This window comes from Taeniopygia guttata, chromosome 11, assembly GCF_048771995.1.
Source record: "Taeniopygia guttata chromosome 11, bTaeGut7.mat, whole genome shotgun sequence".
NCBI lineage: Eukaryota > Metazoa > Chordata > Aves > Passeriformes > Estrildidae > Taeniopygia > Taeniopygia guttata.
In genome coordinates this window covers 6011824-6031327 of record NC_133036.1, presented here as the reverse complement: position 1 = coordinate 6031327, position 19504 = coordinate 6011824, and the positions used below count along the sequence as shown (strand labels likewise).

The 19504-nt window shown below is 46.5% G+C and overlaps 2 protein-coding genes across 3 annotated transcripts in view; one reads left to right on the top strand and one right to left on the bottom strand.

Moving 5' to 3' along the window:
* Positions 1 to 159: 159 nt before the first annotated feature.
* On the bottom strand, positions 160 to 18055 carry KATNB1 (katanin regulatory subunit B1). 2 transcript variants are annotated; one of them, XM_002197709.7, is made up of 19 exons: positions 17916 to 18055; positions 14545 to 14675; positions 12372 to 12489; positions 10583 to 10683; positions 10023 to 10064; positions 9281 to 9364; positions 8176 to 8291; positions 7586 to 7657; positions 7171 to 7321; positions 6595 to 6782; positions 6340 to 6473; positions 5481 to 5528; positions 5234 to 5310; positions 4468 to 4587; positions 3538 to 3687; positions 3154 to 3230; positions 2685 to 2759; positions 1898 to 2014; positions 160 to 1316 (listed from the first exon to the last, which is right to left on the bottom strand). In XM_002197709.7, exons 1-19 carry the CDS (start codon positions 17953 to 17955, stop codon positions 1184 to 1186), a joined length of 1974 nt encoding a protein of 657 aa, XP_002197745.4. In that variant the 5' UTR covers positions 17956 to 18055; the 3' UTR covers positions 160 to 1183. The 2 variants fall into 2 exon arrangements, with proteins under 2 accessions (XP_002197745.4, XP_012425103.3); XM_012569649.5 differs by having other exon boundaries at positions 6340 to 6470.
* Positions 16836 to 19504, top strand: part of LOC121470596 (uncharacterized) — a 4217-nt gene continuing 1548 nt past the window's right edge. The window contains exon 1 of the mRNA XM_072934549.1: positions 16836 to 18685. Within this exon, the coding sequence (XP_072790650.1) occupies positions 17843 to 18463 (621 nt within the window). The 5' untranslated portion in view covers positions 16836 to 17842 and the 3' untranslated portion in view covers positions 18464 to 18685. The remainder of the gene's footprint in view (positions 18686 to 19504) is intronic.

Genomic DNA, 19504 nt, shown 5'->3' with positions numbered 1-19504 from the left:
TCTCCAGTTGTTCATCACAGCCTCCCAGCAGGAAGGGTGAGAATGGTCAGCTTCCTCTGGCACAGGCAGGGAACAGAGCCCTGCTTTTCCTGGGCACTCCCAGCCAGGAGCCATGCCAAGGTGAAGAGCACTCCGAGAGATTCAGGCATTTAACACAACTTTTAAAAAAATTACAAATATTTTAATAAAATTCATTATAAGTTACAGATTCCTGGAGAACAGGCTCCAGTGTATAAAATGGGAGACAGGCTGGGAAGAGCAGGGAAAGCACCAAGAGGAACCTCTTTCCCCAGAGGAAAGAAGAAAGAGGGACAGAAAGGTTCTGACAGACATTTATTCGGGGGAAAAAAACAAAAACAAACCTCTAAGAATGGTCTAGTGGATGTAGAAAGACATAACTCAGTCCATGTCCCTCTGTTCCTCCACCCTTCCAAATTCTCACCCCCAAAGGCAAGCACATACGACAAGTCCTGTTTACATCACATGTATTAAGAGGTCCAGGTAGACCTCAGATCCAAGGACAGTCTGAAGACACTGATCCTCTGCAGCCCTGGGTGCCAGCAGGGATGTCTGAGAAGCCAAGAGAAAGTCTCTTGGTTGAGGTCCTTGAGATGCACCAGCACAGCGGCACAGTGTCCTTGCCCACGTCAGATGAAGCCAAAGGGGCTGGTCCCCCACGGCAGTTGAAGTCCCTTCTGTATGGAAAGGGCATCCACCCCACAGCAGGCGTTTGTGGGGCGGTGGCTGCAGTCCTCAGCAGCTGCACAGCGAGAGCGGGGCCCTGGCCCACAGGGCCGAGCGACAAGAACCGACAGCACAAGCGGGAAGGAGGGGTGACAGCAGGCTCAGAGCCCTCCTGCAGGGACAGGCCAGCACACAGAGCAGCCCAGAGCTTGATGCTGAGATGAAGAGCTGAAATGAAGCAGCTTCCCTACAGGGCTTTGTGGGGCCCTCCACCCGCCAGGGCCCCTCACAGAGCACACACGTCTCTCCACTCGGGTCCCCCATCCAGCCTGTAAGGCACCAGGGCTGGGTGGGCGACCAGCCAGGCAGATTCCACTTCCCCACCATGCTGGAGAGGGGCAGGAGAAAAGACAGACACACGGAGAGATCTGAAATCCAGCCAGACCATGAGCAGGGGAAGCTTGGCCACCTGTATTTGTACATGAGGAGGTGGTTGCTGTTAGTCCAGGACAGCCATGAGGAGAAGCAGTTCCCGAAAGGCACTACCATGGCGGCCACTGAGCCCAGACTTGTTCTTGACAACGTTGCTGATGTTTTTCAGCTGCTTGTAGCACAACTTGCATTTGTGAAGCCTGGAAAACAATGACAGCAGACACAGCATGAATCCCTAGTTGCCTGAGGTGCAGCAGGTCCTGGAGTGCCAGAGAGGCAACTCAGGCAGGAGAGAAAAGCCCTGAAAATGGCCTGGAAGAGGCTGAAATATGAGCACAGCTCTGTGAAAACACCAGGCATTCAGCCCACGTCCCGATGAGACAGGAGAACAGCATCCACATAAGGGCTCTTTCAGCCCTCTTCCCCCCTTGGCAGTACAGTCCAGGGAAAAAGGAGGTGCTGTTTTCCAAAAGCCAATTCCCAGTGAGGAGCTATCCTGTGAATGAACTCAAAATCCAGGGGCTGGCTACCAAATCATGTTTCTTGTGAGGCAGAGGGGAAAGCCACAGGGTGGTTTTACTCCCAATACTTTGTTTAGGTATGACTCAATGCACAGAGGCAAAGGGAAAGGCAGTCCTTTTCTTCTGAGCACGAGGGATTGGTTTTTGCAGACAAAGGGAAGGCATGTCCAGTCTGGTATCAGAGTCCTGATGGCAAGGGCAAAGCTCACCCAAGAGAAAGGCTGGTCCCAGGAGGGAGCAAGTGGAAGTGTGTGCCTCACCTTTCCTCTCTGCTGATGTCCACTCCAACAGAAGGTGGTGCAGTGAGCATGTCTGTGATGAGTGGCAGGAATCTCTGGAGAATGAGTTTCAGGGAAGTGCAGCCAGTCTGCACATAACTGAAAAATAGAGAATGGGGTCCCACTTGAATGTCATTCCTGTCCCCCTAGCACACAGCCCTCAAACAACTCCACTCCACCACCTGTAACCAGGGAAGGAGAACAACAGCCAAGTACCAACCACACATCTGAGTCCCAAAGCTTTCACAAAGCAAGTTTGTTCCAAAGGTCCTGGCCCACACTCCAGCCAAGGGGGACCTCTCTGCTCAAGGGCAGAGATGTCCTGCCAAGGGAACCTGGCAGGAACCTCTCTCCCAGAAGAAAGGAAGAGCAAAAGCTCCATCTTAATAGAGGCTGCAATTTTTCCCCCTAAAGATGAGTCCCCAGGGCTGTTGCAGGACTTCATTCCTTGTCCCAAGTGGACAGCTTCACTCCCAGCAGTGTGCAAAGCTCATTTGTTTTACATGACCCCTCCTGGCTGCCAGAGCTGTCTTAAACCAAAACATCTAAGACAAAACCCACTATCCTTCTCTTCCTCCCCATGCATACTTTCTGTATCTTTTCCCACACACACCTGGCAACTCCATCATTCTTTTTCAGGCATATTAGCATGAGACTGTATCTGCAGTGATTTCTCAGGATTTTCCTTCAGGTACGAAATACCCAGCACAGCTCCCCTATCACTACTTGCACCCTGTCCCTCAAGCACACTATGTTCTTGAGACCTCACCTTTCATATTTACTTTGGAGTAGCTTTTCTATCTGTGGCAGGACTATAGTACACAAATCCAGCTTCCAGAGAGACCTGAAAAGAAAAGGACATATCCTGAGACTGGAGACTGAGGCTTTACAAAGCCGAGCTGACACAAATAAAAACTTCCTGGCAAATGCCCAAACAGATACACTCAAGTTCACAGAGCAAGTTCACTGACTCCCCCTCGTGAGAGAAAGTGGCAGGTTCGGATATATTTCTTTGACCCTCAGCAGAATCCCTTTATAAAGCCCCAAAACTCTGATTTTTCTTGGCCCCAAATAACTCCAGCAGTTACTGTCACTGCAGGCTTGAAGATGTGACTACAAGCACATGAATTTCATGCTGCCATGGCCCACTGGACACGGGGCAGGTACAAGGCAGGACTCCCAACTCCCAGTTAGGAAGCTCTTGCATATCCCAGGGGCTGACCCCATCCAGGACTCACGGTTTTTGGTTGACAATATTCAAGAGATCCACGACAACAGACAGATCATTGATTGCCACTGCAGAGTCCAGAGAGTTCTGAGAGAGAAGGGGAAGAAAAAGTCATCTACTGCAGAGGTCAAACTGGTTAGGCTAATGCAAATTAGAATCTAGTGCTGCTTTTACAAAACAAGGTACAGGAAACATGAAGTTGGCTAGGGAAGAGAACTCTCTCATGGGAAAGTTTTCTCCATGTTTCTTTGTGACCAGTCAGCTGCAGCACTCTGTGGTGCATCCCTGGGGACAAAAGCTGTGAGACTCTGTGTTCTGTATGAGGCAGAATCAGGCCCAGAGAAGCAAAGAGAGCTGCTCCCCTCATGAGCCCCAGACATCTCCACATGCTTGCCTTGATGTCACTGGTGCTCCACACAGCCCGCACGGCGTCCAGGTTCTTGTGGCGGCTGGTGAGCACCACGCACATGGTCTCGTGGCCTTTCCTGATCTGGGACATGGCCTCCTCATCCACCAGCTCCGTCTGGCTTTGGCTTTTCACAGCCTGGAAGTACAGACACCAGTAACACAGCAGGATGGCACAGAAGGGTGGGAGCATTCTCTGCCTAGGTGAGAGCCGATTTTGGTGCAGAGATTGACAGTGAATACTGACTTCCTTGCAGATAGTTGTAAAAACCTTTTGAAATGGAAATGCTCAATTTGTTCTGATTTCAGTTACTTATTTCCTGCTTTTTCTACTACATCAATCACAAACATGTTTAAAGCTTTGAAAAAACTCCCAAAAAAAGGTGAATTTAAAGTAAGTTTTCAAAACCAGTATGTTTTAATGAAGAAATGTTTTTCAGACAAACCAAATTTTTTTGTGTGAAACACTTTTCTGGGAACTACAAGTTTTACAACAAAGCATAATTCTTACATAATTCATTAGACTCTCAATTTGCTTCCTGCCCAGGACATGATAGAACCACTACTTCCTTCACTCACATTTGGAGTTTGGGATCATCAAGATGCTCTCATCTTTCCCCCTTTTTAGGACAAGGGAATACCCTCCCCAGGGGAGACCAAGAAGCCTCCAAGATGCAAGAGGCAGAGAGTCCTGTGAAATTATTACATACATGTAATGGCAGACACCAAGTTTTTAAATGAACCACTGTGTGGTACATGGAATAGTTCAGTGATTGTCTCACCCCTTGCTCTCTGCTTTGGTAAGAGTAGGGCTCTTATAAATATTCTGCTGTATTTATACCTATCTCAATGGGGCACCCCCTTTCTGATGCCACCCAACACAGACATTGGCTGGAAAACATTGTCCAGAGACACTTACTGGGAGAAAGTCAGAGGCCTTCAGACCAATGGGCTCATTCCTGGCTGCAGGAATTACTGATGGCTCTGTCCTGGTCAAAGAAGTTGAGGAGGCAATTGGTGGCCTCTGGACTGGATCAGGCTGCAGGAGAAAATGGGATAAAAGCTCTAGCAGGAACAGTTTGGCCCTAGTCTGATGACCTTTATTTCTGATCTGCTTTCTTCTCACAGCAGGGCCCTAGCACACAAGCAGTCTCCAGTTTGCAACCATAATTTAAGAGGCAATAAAGTGTCTCTCAGGTACACACCATAATGCAATTAAAGATTGTAAAGAACATGGAGATGCCCCAGCAGAAGTGCCAAGTGCTGTTATTGTTATCTGAAATTAGGGCAATGGGCTGTGGCCAGCCTGAAGGCTAAGAGAGAATTCTAAAGAAGCCTGTAAAATGAATACTGGCCCATCAGCTGCTTGCACTTTTGGCAACAAAACAGCCTCTGTTCAAGCATTTGTAGAAACCTGGCACTTGATTCTCTGAGTGCCCCAATTTTGAGATGCAAGGAGAAGCACCACTGCAAGCAAAAGCAGCAGACTAAAACAACAGAGCCTGTTGGAGGCTCGGCCTTGGTTCCACTGCTAAGGCAAGACACTTGGCAGCACAAAGCCTGGAGCTGCACTTTTACTGCCCTGCAGTGAAGGAGTCAGCCTGAGCAGAAATCACAAACTCTCCAGCTCTGCACATGGCTCAGAGGGAGCAGGAACAGCGATTCACAGAGCACTCAGTACGTACGAGTTCCTGCTTTGGCAGCGAGGTCTGGACATCCGCAGCTTGGCTGGGCTTCACTGCTTCCTTTGCAGCTCCAGGCTCTACCAAGAGGGAGAGAAGTGGGGAAGCAGAAACTGATTGTTACTTTCAAGAGTTGAGAGCAAAGGTTCTGTTTAGCTATATTCCAAGGAGTAATTTCTGCCTTCAGGCAGCTCTCCCTCTTTTGAGGGCCTTAACCCCATCCCCACCAAGGGGTCATTTCCATACTCACCATCCTCAGGAGGGGCAGGAAAGGGCTCATTCCGAGGAGGAGTTCGGCCTACAGAAAAAGATTTAAATAATAAATAAATGAAGGAGCATCCAAGGCTACAGATAAGTGGTAAGTCAACCTTGGAGCAGAGAAATCTCCAACAACTCCACACATGAGGGTAATCAGTGATACAGCAAACAAAGTTATCTCTTTTGGACCCTGACACTATTGTTGAATTTAGCTAAAAGCTTTCAGCCTTCATGGATACAAGGGACAAAACTGATCCCTGTGGTTCACTGCTGCTGTAGAGGTGTGAAGTATGAGACAAGGCACTGTCATGACAAATGATATTAGGAAAAATCTACCTCCTGTTATTGATTTATATAAGTAAATTAAAATAATGCAATCAATTCCTCAGAAAGAGTATCTCATTTTTATCATTTGCTTAAAAATGAGATACAGACACTGCACAATGCCTCCTAAACAACAGTCCTAGCTATAACAAAATATTTTGCCTTTCCTTCTTTAATGAAGACTGCTGATTTTGATACACATATCAAAATCCTAAGCTAATAAAATTCCCTTAACACTCTAATCAGAACATGAAGGCAGCATATATGCAATGAAGCTCTGGATTCCGAGCCAGACTTCAAACAGACATCACAGTGCCCTTGTAAAGCTGCCTCCTTTTAAGCCATTCACCAACATGATCTGTGTGTCAGTGTTCAAGCACAGAATATTAAAGTAAGGTTTCTAAACTCTCCAGTCACAGGTGAAGTCTCTTTTACAGTAAGCCAAAGGTCAGTTCTATAAAATTACTTTAGTGCCCTGATATCAAACCCAAACACTACTCAAAAGCACTATAAACCCTGGTACTGACAGATTGCATTCTTGGGCTGGAAGATCTCTTTGTAATCCTCCTGGTTCTGGATCTCAGCCTTTGATTCCTTCTCATCCCGGTCATCTTCACTGCTAGGACTGTGCCTCTCACTCTCTGAGTTGTGCTTCACTCTGCTGTGGAAAAAGAGTTGTTGTCAGGGGAAGCCATACTGTCAGAGAGAGAGAGAGAGAACACTCTGTGTGTGGAACATTTCCTTAAAATCTGGAAACTCAACAAGCCAGCAGACTGCCTCACCTCTGCGGCTTGCTGCAGCTCGTTGAGGGCCTGTCATAGATGCGGCGAAGGGAGGACCCTGTGGGGGTAGGTGGCACAAGAGGCTGGTCGTCCCTGATCAACCCATGAGGAACAGAATCTGACTTTGGGACTCTGCTGAGATCCACGACAAAGGAAGAGACTGTGCTTTGTGCAAAGGAAACTCCTATCTGCAGAGGCAAAAGATCAAGAGAATTCACCAAGGAGTGGGGTGCATACCAGTCCTTTTGAGAACAGGCGTGATGGAGTGACCCTGAGCAAATGTGCTTGAGGACTGCTCAGTTCAGTGCTGCGGATTTGTCAACATGAAGTTGCCAGCGATTTATGAAAGGCTTGGATAAAACTTTTACCAAGCCTAGCTTCTAAATACTGGTCAAACTAAGCTCCAGTTCTTTCCTCCAGAAGGCAAAGACACAAAGTGGAGCACAAGGCACACAGCCTTTGGGCATGCTGCAAGCCCTGACGCAAGCTTACAGGTCTGAAGGCCTGCAAGGAGGCAGCAGGATTTTATCTTGTGTTGCACAGCTGCCTACCCCCACCTCAGGAGCAGTGTCTTACCAGCTGGTTGTTGCTGATAGACAAGTCAGCTACTTTTCCCCAGTTCACCAAGACCACATCAAAACAGCGCTCTGGCTCCCAGCCGTACACACGCAGCGAATCCTGGAAGCCGCTGTACAAGCAGCAGCCATCCGGGTTGAAGAGCACACACCTGGGAGGAAGGCAGGAGGAGAATCAGGCACAGCATTCCCACCTTGCTCAGTCCTTGTGGATCTCTGACTACACTGAACACCTTCAGTTCTGTTTCTAACAATGAACCTTGCAATGTGGTGTGTTCACCTGTGCAACCTGGTGGGTCTGTGCCCTATGTCCAGCAGCCCAAACTTCTCCCCAGTAAAGTCTCTCTCTGAGGAAACCCCCCCTTCATCCCACCTTTAGTCTCTGCCTAGCACATTTCAGTAGGAATTTAATGTACCTGACAGGAGTGGCCTCCTCTTCAATACAGCTCACAACTTGAAATTTCTCCAGGTCCCAGAACCGAACAGTCCTGTACACACAACACAACAAAATTCATTGCTCATGGCTCTATAAAACACAGTAGGATCCAGATTTTAAACAAAACACAGTTAGAATGACTTTTGCAGTTGTGCACAGTGACCCTACACAGAAGGCTGGTCTAGCTAAGATCCATGAATCCAGACAGAGATACTTAGAGGGTCTAGACATGGACAGGCATTTAGAGCTAACCCAGAGCTCAGAGAACACCCTGCCAGCTGAGCAGGGCTGCCTGCTGTTCACACAGGATGTCAGCTGGATTTGTGAGAGGCTTGGGGCTACACATTCATTTCTAGTGCGGCAGCAGATGCCATCAATTTTGGATGAGAAGGAAGATCTCCATGTTCTGCCCATCACAGATGTCATGTCTTGCTATCTACATAGCTGGCTCTTGCAATGGCAGGTTTGAATTGAGTGACATTCCTCTTGGTCATATTCCTACAAGGAAGGGCATGAGGAAATGGAACAGACATATATACATTTCCCTTCTTCCTCCCTCCACTTATGTACCTGTCAGAGCTGCCAGAAGCCAAAAGGTACTCATTGGGATGGAATTCAACAACGTTCACTGGGCCGGTGTGTCCTGTAAACTCAAACATTAACTTCCCAGCAGTCAGATCCCACAGCTGAAAGGAGGAAAGAACAGAGACTCTTGAAGAGATTTAATGTTAGAGATTTCCAATACACTTGGGATTTCCTTGTACTGGCAACTTTCTAACACTTGTCCCCTCCAAGAACAGACCCAAGTCTGTCAAAGACGGCAATAATCAGGGAAAGGGTACCATCCAAATAATTTAAGGCTTTGTTTTGGGTTTGTGGTTTTTTTTTGGTTGGGTTTTTTTTTTGGGTTTTTTTTTTTTTTTTGCATTATCTTTTATTTTCCATGTAACTTGTCCCCTAGAAGTTTCTGGTTTATATTTAGAGACTGAGACAAAATAGAGCAGTTCCATCTGTCCCTACAGACTGTATCTCAAACACGAACAAACAAAAATCCAAAAGCTCTGAATCCCTTAGCAATTCCTTCTTCCTGTGCTCTGTTCTCCACTTGAAAATGCAGTGAAATAACTGATCAGTTAATTTCATGTGAAACTGAAAATAAAATCAGTCCTTCATCTCCTTTCCTCCATACTCCATGTGAAACAGCTGAAATCATTACTTCAGTCAATACTTTCCTGAGCTCCTTCTCTTGCTCTGCTTAGTCCTGACAGCAATTTTCAGGCTGATATTCACACATAATGTGTATAATACAAACAGAGCCAGACATCAGTCTGGTGAAGCAATGTGCTGTGGACAATTCATTTTACAAGGTTATTGAGGCCAACATTCAGGTATCACCACTCTACTACATCAAAACATTGACTTTTCTCTGAATAATAGTCTCTTCCAATGTGTCTACTGGATAAGGGCACTTCAACATGCAGCTCTTCCATGGGTGCTGTGGGCCATCAGACAGGATCTCCATAAGAGAACCAATCTCTGCAAAGCCATGGGGCACAGCCAGCTGCCAAATGAACTAAGGGTATTTATGAGTGAGTGCTGGTAATGCCTGGTAAAAAGGCAATCCCAGCATTCCCATGTGCCACAAGCACATAAGGAAGGTGTCACAATAAATTACCTTTACAGTGTGATCATCAGCAGCAGAGGCCACCCATTTCCCATCAGGGCTGAAGCGGAGACACCGAACTGCTTCTGTGTGACCCTGAAATCAGGAAAACAAACAGTGTTCTGGCTTTTGTCTTTCAATCCTATACAATATAATAAACCAAAACCAATTAAGTGTTTTACAGAGCTCACAGCTTGCAGAACACAACGCTGTACTCAAGACACTACACCCAGCCACACTAAATGTGTGTAATCTCTCTCGCCTAATCCCTTATGACATCAGTTTAAGTATGGAAAATACAGATCTGGCTACACTAATAAGAATTAGTTCTAAATTACAGATTTACATATGGTCAGATAGAAGTGCTGTGACACTTATCTCTGGTTTCTACATGAAATTAATATACAGCAAGTTCTTCAGACAGAAAAAGGTCCCAAGAACAGAACCATCTCAGTGCAGTGGTAATACCATTAAGAACATAAAGAAACCCTCACGGATGCTCTCCATCCCCCACTGAAGCCATCCACACTATAGCACATGATACCCATTGATATCCTATAATATCCTTTTCATATTCTCATGCAGCTTGCAGAGGTTTGCTGAGGTTTGCCAGGCCACTTCACAAATCATGCAGATCTTATTTTCATGCTGGGAATCCAGGAAGTTCATTGTACATAATCACATTTAGGTTTGCTCACAAGTCCTCAAAATAAATATTTATCCCCTCTTTGCAAAATCTAATGAAATATTTTACCTTGAATGTGAAGATACAGCCTTTTCTTCTTACATCCCAGAGCTACAAGGAAGAAAAGCAAACAAATTGTATGTTTAGAGCAGTATGCTGGGAGCTCAAGGGTCCTGCCAGAACAAGGGATCTCTGTGTCACTAAGCTAACAGATACTGCAGAATGAATGGGCTGCTGAACCCCTGTAGGCCTTAGGGGTATTTTCTAACTCTCCAAAGTGAGAATCACTCCTGGAAGGTATCTCTTACTACAGCAGCTCAGTTCTGACAGTCAAACACCAGCCTGAGGAAGCAGATACAATCCACAGCAACTAGGACATCTGTGCTTGCTGACACCAGGTCTTGGCTGGCACCTTACCCAGAGCCACATTCCACACCAGAGGAGTCACATTTATGAGCTGGCTGTGAAAATACACACACAGATTTCACAAGCACTCACAAACACACCTGCCCACACATGGAAATGATGATGTGCAGCATCTATCAACAGCTTGACAAAAAACATGTTCTGGCACTCTTCAAAACAAAGACACTGCAAGATGGAAATCTCTGGTGGAAGCTGGGTTTTACCTTAATGTTGGTGTCCAAAGAGCCAGATGCCACAAAGCTTCCAAAAGGATGGAAATGAAGGCTGCAGATATTAGCTTTGTGACCTGGTAGGGTACGAAGAACTGGGAAAAGGAGAGGCAGAGCAGAGAGAAGGAATAGGGGAAAAACATTTAATAGTTCATTTCCACCAAACACCATGCAGAAGTGTAGCTATACTATCCCCACCATTATTTTATGGAAATATACATTATTTTGTGGAAATGCCTCTGACTTCACCCCAGCAATGCAAAGAAACAGCAATAGAAAGCTCATGATCAATGAACTTAATGACAGTTCTGTCCTTAGGTATGGAAACTACAGACAGAACTCAAAAGATCTCCATTCTGAAATGAGGCAGCTGGCAGGCAGTGCATCTTTCCATTTGTTACACAGCCAGCAAAATGGGCCAGAGGAGGAACAGTTTTGGCTGGGAAGTAAAGTGAAACAGTCTTGACTGCCTGCAGCATTCACCCTGCAGTTATTAGACAGACCCTTTCCCAGGACTCTGCACCCCATCCAGGCACCACCTCTTAGGTTCCAATATTCACCCTGGAGTCCTTCAATTGCCCCTTGCAAGAACTACCATAAAGACAGGAAATGGATGGTTAGGAAGCAGGAGACAAAGAAACGATCAGTATTTCAGTAAGTCATCAAGTAACACCCCCTGTAATTCCGGATACCAGAAAGGACCAGTAGAACTGGTACATCATATCTTGGCAAGCAGTGACAAATGCAGAACTCAGCTCTAAGAAAAACTGCTCAGATAATAACAAGGGCAATCCCTCTCCTTCATCCATCATCTGGAACAAGCTGATGATTCCCCTGGCAGAAATTAGTTCTTGAGCCAGAGCTGGGGTGGACATTTGTACAGACATTGGCTCATAGGTCTTCTAATAAATGCAGCCAGATCAGCTACTCCCCACAGGCAGAGCCAAACTATTCCATAACTGAACCGATTCTAACTGTCTGAGTGACATCAGTGCTTTCCATTATTGATGCTGCCGGGGGTTTGCCTCCTTAGCTCAGCCAGTGTAAGTCTATTTTCATTATACATTCCTTCTATGAACAAGTAGTAACCTATAAGAAATATTCAGTCATTTTCTGGTATTCCTGCTGGAATGCACTCAAGTGATTTAAGATACCTTTTCAAACTCATTCCTCATTTGAGGAAAATGCAATAAATAAAGCATGACTCAACAGTGGCCTTTAAAGGATCAGAGATTGATGAGTCCATAGCTTTTACAGTTTATTAAAAATTAGGCCTTTGTCTATTTATGTGGCCATGAAAGAGCAGGAGAGCAGAAAAATTGCTAGAGGAAAAAAGAAAAGCTAGAACCTAAGAACAAGAAGTCAACAAGCAGAGGATTCCTGCGTTTATGCAGAACCTAATAAACTTAAAACTTCCAATCTGGTTTGGGATCCTTTTATTAATGTTGACAATTCTAAGTTGAGACTCTGAATACAAATTCTATATGCCTAGTTACCTGTACGTGTATGGAAACTGGAATATAGATTTTGACACACCCAGGTCAAAACCACAGAAACTAGTTCTCAGTGTCCCTAAAACATGTCCAAATTTCTGCTCAAGCATGAATACACAGCTCTATACCCTCAGTAGAAGGGCAAAAAAGGGAGATGCAGATGAAGATAAAAGCAAATGAGGCTCCTGTTCCTTCTTAAATCAGGAACTTTCTGGGTCAGTATAGGCATCAAACAAAAGGATTCCCCAAAAAGTGTGTATGACCAGGAGCAAAATCTCCTGGGAACATACCTTTGGCAGCTTCCAGGTCCCAAACTCGAATGGACCCTGACCGGGACCCTGCAACTATGAGCTTCTCATTTGGGTTGACTTGTAGGCTCTCAATGGGGGTTGTGTGGCCTGTCAGGCTCTGCAAAGAAAACCATCAGGGTCAGTCAGTAGCTGCTGGCACAGCCCTGCAGGAACATGGCATTGTTCATACTTGAGGGGAACTCTTCAGCCATGAGCTGGGACCACCTGGCTGTGCCAGTCCTTTTTCCTCAGCAGCCAGCAGGGTGGCAGAGAACTCTAAAGCCCATCACTGCACCCAGCACAGCACACCTGTCTTCCCACATTATCTTTGGAATAACTTTCTGGGGCACGCTGACTAAGTTTCAAAGGATGCATCAACAGAGACACAGGTAGTTAAACATTAGGTGCGGATGCTCAGACAAGGCTGACACATTCTTACATCATAAAAATTATGCTGTAGTAGCACAATGCCACCGTGTTTGCTCTAAATAGGTCATTTAAGTGTCATGAACGAGTTACAAAATCCAAGCAAGAGCAAAAGCAGGGCTACTTTGAAACCTTCACCAAGCACTGAGCCACAGGTTGCTGCCAGCAATGGATGTCACAGTGACAGCATGGTGCTAACACTGAAGTACTGACTTGAGGCATAAGGCAGTAATTCACATAAAGTTCCTTTCATCCTTGAGCACCTGAAAGCTTACAAATTACATCAGAATTTTGAAAAGGCCTATATTTTAGTAAAACACAAGAATATTTAAAACCAGCTCTAGAAAACAAATCCGACCACTGCAGACTTTCTGCTTGTCAAATAAGCAGTATTTTCTGCTTTAGTCCATCCTCAAATGTCTTTTTAAATAGCTACACTAGCTCTGTGCCTCCCACACACATACAGAGGCTGGGAATGCCAGTTGGAAGCTGTCTGTTCTTATGGTGCTTTCTTAGGAATCCATGTGCAATTGAAATTCTTTACAAAATCCACAGTTGCAACTGCCATTACTGAGAACTGAAGCTCACACTTAAACCAAGTCCCAGTGTTACTTGAAAAGTTCCTCTTCTTCCTCTTTCCCAACATAAACATCCATAATCATTATAATATAAACACTGAAAATTAACTTCAGAGGACAACCCCAAAAATCAAAGTTCTTTTGATACACAAGAATGGCACAAGTAGCTTCAGTCAGTCCCTGCCTCTCAGAAACAGCAGCTCTCAGCATCTGTGGTTCCAGGAAGCACAGGAGAGGTGCAGCTCTGCCACCACAGAAAGGTACAGAGTTAGTCCTTCAGCCTTCTTCTTTAGTAAGTCAATAATCCAGTTTCAAACTGGAGTCATGCCACCACCAAGGGCATGAAAAGACACTGCTTAACTACACTATGCAAAAAGCACAGCCCTGCCAAAGGTCACCGTTCACACACTTAATGAACAGAAAAATAAAGTGGAGAAATTCTCCTTTTAGCCTTTTTGACCTGACTTTCCTGTTTTGTTTTTTTTTTTTTTCTCACAAGTCTCACACTGGCTAGAGCAACGCCTTCGATACCACAACATTATTGTGTTGTTAATTAAACAAATGACAGGAGATGTGCTAAAGTTGGTTTCATACAACACCAACTCAAAGTGATGCAGGATATCTGTTAAATATATATTTATGGTGCTCTTTAGTGATCACTGCTGGGGTAACCCTACCCTTGCTAAAACACTGCAACCAGAGTTACTCCTCCCCAGCCTAAAGCAAACTATTGTGGCAACCTTCATGCTGACAGTTAAGGCACAGGTGGGAATGCATCCTGCTGGGAATATCTCCCGCTGTGACTGCAAATCCCAGCGTATAAAACTGGCCCCTATAGCCTGCACCGTAAAACTATAGCTGTTCTTGTACAAAACTCTTCCTTTGATTATTTGTAGTCTGGTAATGTAATAAAGCACAGTATTTATTATCTGAGTAAGTACCGGTCCAGCTCAAGCACTCCCACAATACCTCTAAAGCAGTGGTCTCACCAGGCACCCAGTTCTGTCCCTGTCTTTACCTAGAATCTGGTTACACAGCTTTGTGTTGGCAAACTCTACTCAAAAGTCCCACAGGCTCCACCCCAACAATCTTTCCCCTCATTCTCTACCCTCCAAACCTCAGAATTAATATTCCCATCCCCCAAAAGCTGAAAACAGGCCTGTTCTTACCATGATGCAGTTGGGCTTGCTAACTGACCATATGTTGACCCGACAGTCGTCTCCTCCAGTGGCCAGCATCCGGCCTGAACCTTTTCCCAGGACTACTGAGGATACATTGCTGCTGTGGGCCATGATCTCTTCTGCACAAAACAAAGCAAACACTTATTACAGATCAGTAATAAAAATTCTCAACCCATCCCTCCAAAAAGTCTAAAACAATTATTTCTCCAGAAACACTTTCCAGATTCCACTGGGCAAGCTGCAGCAGCCCACTGTTCAGATAAGAAGTCACACTATTATCTTGCTTTGAACAGTCCTTCTTGGCTATTCCTGCTGCACTTAAAACATTTGCTGACCAAAGTTTCACAACTCCAGGGTTCACATGGCTTACAAAAAGCATCTCCTCTCACCTGCAGCAGCTCAGGAGCTTTTAAAGATTTGTTCAAGTGCAGCAAGGCACTTTACCTGCAATAATGCACAGCAGCCAGAGTCATGTAGTGAAAGGCCCTCTAATCCTGTTCTAGAGAGCAGCAGCAGACAGTCCAACCTGTGAGGAACTGGCAGAGGAGCAGCAGTACAGTTTGTTACCTTACCCAGAAAAAAGCCAGACTCAGCAGTGGGGAGAGGTGGAGCTCCCTTCCCTGAGCTTTGGCAGAGGCTTTGCTACATCCCCACTAGAGAACACAGGCAAAACTGAGCACTGCAGGGCATGCAGCTGTGACAAAGGAGGGTGAATATCCATCCAAATGGAAAGAAACTAACAAATCTGATAGATGCTAAATGACTGTTAAAAAACTGGGAGCTGAGGGGATGCTCTGACACTGCAACAACAGAACCCCATGAAAACGCCATCATAAAGAAACCAATTTGGGGCAAAAAAGAAGCCTAATTAGCATATTTGCTTACACATCTTCACAGTGGCATTTTAAATTCACTCAAAATTTTGGCAGGGACTTTTGACAGATGCATTTACCAATATCTTCATCTAACTGTTCTCTTCTTTGAAACATCACAGGATTTGCATGCCTCATAGTTATGAAATTGTAAAAATGGTTATGAGTCTATAAAAAGGCTAGGTAGCATCAATTCAGCTTTCATTCAGATTGTTTGGCTGGGAGGAGCAATGTGATCATTTTACATGCAACACTAATCCAAAAAGCTTTTGGATGACTGCAATAATAATTACAGGTACTTTGATCTCAAACTCTCGAGTGGTTTTCTGAAAGCAAAACTGCGCAACTTTCACTTGGGCTGGAGAAACACCTTTCAAATTACAAAGGTGACTGGACCATAAATTACATGTGAAGGGCAGATCTGAAAATACACCTGCATTGTGTTGAAAGACCAAACTTCCACATAAAAATGCTAAAACAAAGCCTGTATGGATACATAGACTATAAGGTAACCAAAAGTACAATTAGCATTACTACACCAGCTCACTAGTTAAAATTGCAAGGACAGATGCTGTGTATTGCTGCTGAAATAAGTGTGTCATCAGCTCCATTTTTTCCTGTCTTGATTTCCTTCTTAATAATATATTGTAAGTTTAAAAGTCATTGTGGAAGCATCCAACCCTCTGTTCCTAAAAGGCAGGTGATAAACTGATGTCTGCCTTGGGCAGAGGTTAATTTGCTCTCCCACAAGTACATTAAACCCACAAAATTTTTATTTCATTAGGTTCTTGTCACCAGCTATCACCCACCAGCCCAGTAACACTCAACTCCTAATTAGCATTGCTGAAACATCCCTAACACTGGGAATGCTTTTCCCTCTAAAGAGAATGCTAAGGTGGGCAGCAAAATGAAGATCAAGAACCTCTGCACACCTATGGAAAATGAAGATGGACAGACTTCCAGCTCTTCCTGCAACTGGAGTTTCTGGGATGGGAAGATATCATAGCAAACTGGCTTTCTGCTCAGAAAGATACAAAATTCCTAAATCAGTAATCTTGGATGACTTCCTGTGTTACCAGCCAAGGACACTATTTCTGACAGCCACTTTTCAGAGCCCACTCACTGACTAAAGCAACTGATCACATCCTATTGCTTCTGAGCATTCCTCAACAGCCCCTATGAAATAACTCATCAGTGACCAGCTAGAAACTGATAGCCAGCAACTGTCTACTGCTCCTTCAGAGGAAGAATAATGGACATGAAACCAGCATATTCTTACTGTCTGTTGCAAAGGAATTTCAAGAGGGTGGGACACACAGGTCCTGCAAAGATCACCTCATTTCTCCTGCAGCAGAGAGCTCAGTGAGCCTTCTGTAACACGTGAGCACCAATGAAGGAAAACCCCATAGAGGCTAAGTTTGGGGCCTTCTCCCTGATACTGAGGGGATGCCCCATTATTATGTGGCTCGCAAGAGCAGTTTCCATTGAATGACAAACTACTCTGAGCTGGAAGGGAACCACAAGGATTATCAAGTTCTACTCCTGTTTGTCCTACACAGGACAATCCCCCCTTCGCCTGAGAGCATTGGCCAAACAGGACAGGCTGAAACAAACAGGCTCCGTGCTCTAAGTCCCTCCCTGGGGAACCTGCTCCTGCTCCTGTGAAGGTGAAGAACCCTTTCCTAATATTCAACCTAAACATCCCCTGGCACAGCTCCAGAGACTCGCTCAGGTCCTTTCACTGGTCACACACAGCAGAGACCGGAGCTGTCCCTCCAACGCACTCAAGAAGAAGCTGCAGCTCATGATAAGCTCTGCCCTCAGTCTCCTCCAGGCTGAAGAAGCCAAGAGATCTCAATCACTCCTTTGCATGGCTTCCCCTCTAGACCCTTCACCATATTCACAGCCCTTCTTTAGATGTCTCCAAAAGCTTTCTATGGTTCTTAAACTGTGGTGCCCAAACCTGCCCCCAGGACCCGAGGTGAGGCTGCACCAGCACAGAGCAGAGTGGGACCATCACCTTCTTTGGCGCACCCCAGGGCACAGCCGGCCCTTTGGGCTAACAGGGTACACTGGTGACTCATTTTCAACGTGACACCGACCAGGAACCCCACATCCCTTTTTGTGGGACTCCTCTGCAGCCTCTCATTCCCCAGTCTCTCCTACATCCGGGGTTGTCCCTTGACAGGTGCCCCATCCCTCACCACTCGGTTGTTCTTGTACTACAGTAGAGTCATGTGGGGATAGACAGGCACTTAGCGCTGCAGCAACTATCCGGAAAAAATAAAGACAGTGACCCTTTGAAAATAGCACTGACAAGGCCACACTATTCATCGTGCTGCTATGTTTTCCAACAGGACTTCCAGGAGTTAAAAATTCCAGTCAGCAATGTAGAAAGAGGGCTGGGGCACCACATGCAGGGCAGGGACGAGGTGGTTCTACCCCTCCCCGCTCCCAGCCGGGGCGGCTCCCCCGCCCGGCACTCACGCAGCTTCCACGCCGTCTTCGTGGTCACGGCCACGGCCATGGCTCCGCGCGGCGCCTCTCGGGCGGGCAGCGCCTTCCTCCTCCCGACGAGGCTCCGCTCCGCTAGCGCGTCCTACGGCCGGGCCGCGCACCGGGGCTGCCCCGGCCGTCCTGCGGGCACTCAAACACGGTCACGGCGAGACTCTCCTGAGAGGCGGCGCGGCGGGGGACGAGGCCTCACCGCTGACGAACATCACGGGACGGAAGCGCTGGCCGGGGCGAGGGCGATCGCCTGGAGGCTGGTGGCGGCGGGGCCCGGCAGTACCGGAGCGGGACCCCCGCCCGCCGCCGCCCCGCAACCGGCCCCTCACAGCAACCCCGCGCCGCGCCGGGCGGTTGCCCGGGCTCCGCGCGCCGCTCGGCCAATAGGAAGCGAGGGCGGGGAGGTCGTCATGGCGACGGCGGCGCGGCCGCCACTCGCAGAGCGGCTTCTTGGCGGAGCCCCGCAGGCGCGGCCAATGAGGAGGCGGCGCTCAGGATGGGCGCCGCCATTTTGGGGGCCGCCCTGAGGGGCGGGGGCCGCGCCGCTCCTGCTCTGCCGCCGCTGCGGGTCCTGCGGCCGCCCCGGAGCTCCCGTGGGGCGGACCGGGTCCCTCCCGGGCCTCGTAGCTCACGGCCCGCCCGCGGTTGAGGCCGTCTTGCCCTGGGCTGCGGCCCGTGTGTCCTGTCAGGCGGCTCACGGGTGTCTCGGGACTCTGGCGAGGCTCCTGTGCTTTTCCCGCCCGGCTGAGGTGCGGTCGCGCCGCTTGTGGGTGTTTCTCGCAGTCTTTGAAACCAATTACTCCATCAACAGAGAAAAACACAATGAATTTGACGCTACTCCTTGATAATGACCCAATAATGAAGGCTGAATTTCAAGGGTCATATCTTTACAGCTCAGGAGTGATGCATGCCGACAAGAGAGAAATCGGGCAAGAATGGCAGGAGGCCTTCATGGATGGATAACTTTCATCCAGGACTAAGAGCAGGAGCAGGAAATTGTGTGATTCTCCATAAATATATTACTATATATTATTAAATATATTACTATATATCTTTTTTTTTCCTCTGCTGAGCATCAGAGGAAGAAAAAAAAAAAAAAAAGATTGTACAAGAGTTTTTTCTTAGAAAGGAAAAAGAAACTTTAAGGAAGTGGAAACGAGGACAGATGGCCTTGGAGCACTACAGGGAAATCCCCTGGCCAGGAGCTTGGAGCTAGATGGTCTTTAAGGGCCATTCCAACCCTGTAATGTTCTGTGATTCTATAATAAGCATTTGCTGATGGTTTGGCAGCTGCTGTGTCCCTAATGTCTGTAAAATTATTTTAAAATTAATTTATTCTGGTGTCTTCTCTGGTTTTGAATTAACACTGATGAGTTCATATCCACAGTGTTATACAGGGCAATGTTTTGTTGTTACAGGGCTCTAGATCAGGTCCAAGAAATGTTACATTTGTGAACTCACCAGTTCAAAACCTTTGCTTATGAAAAACCGGCTTATAAATTTGTTAAAATATTGTGTTGGAAAAGAATCTGTATTCCCAAATAATTCTGTTCCTGCTGCCAGCAGCT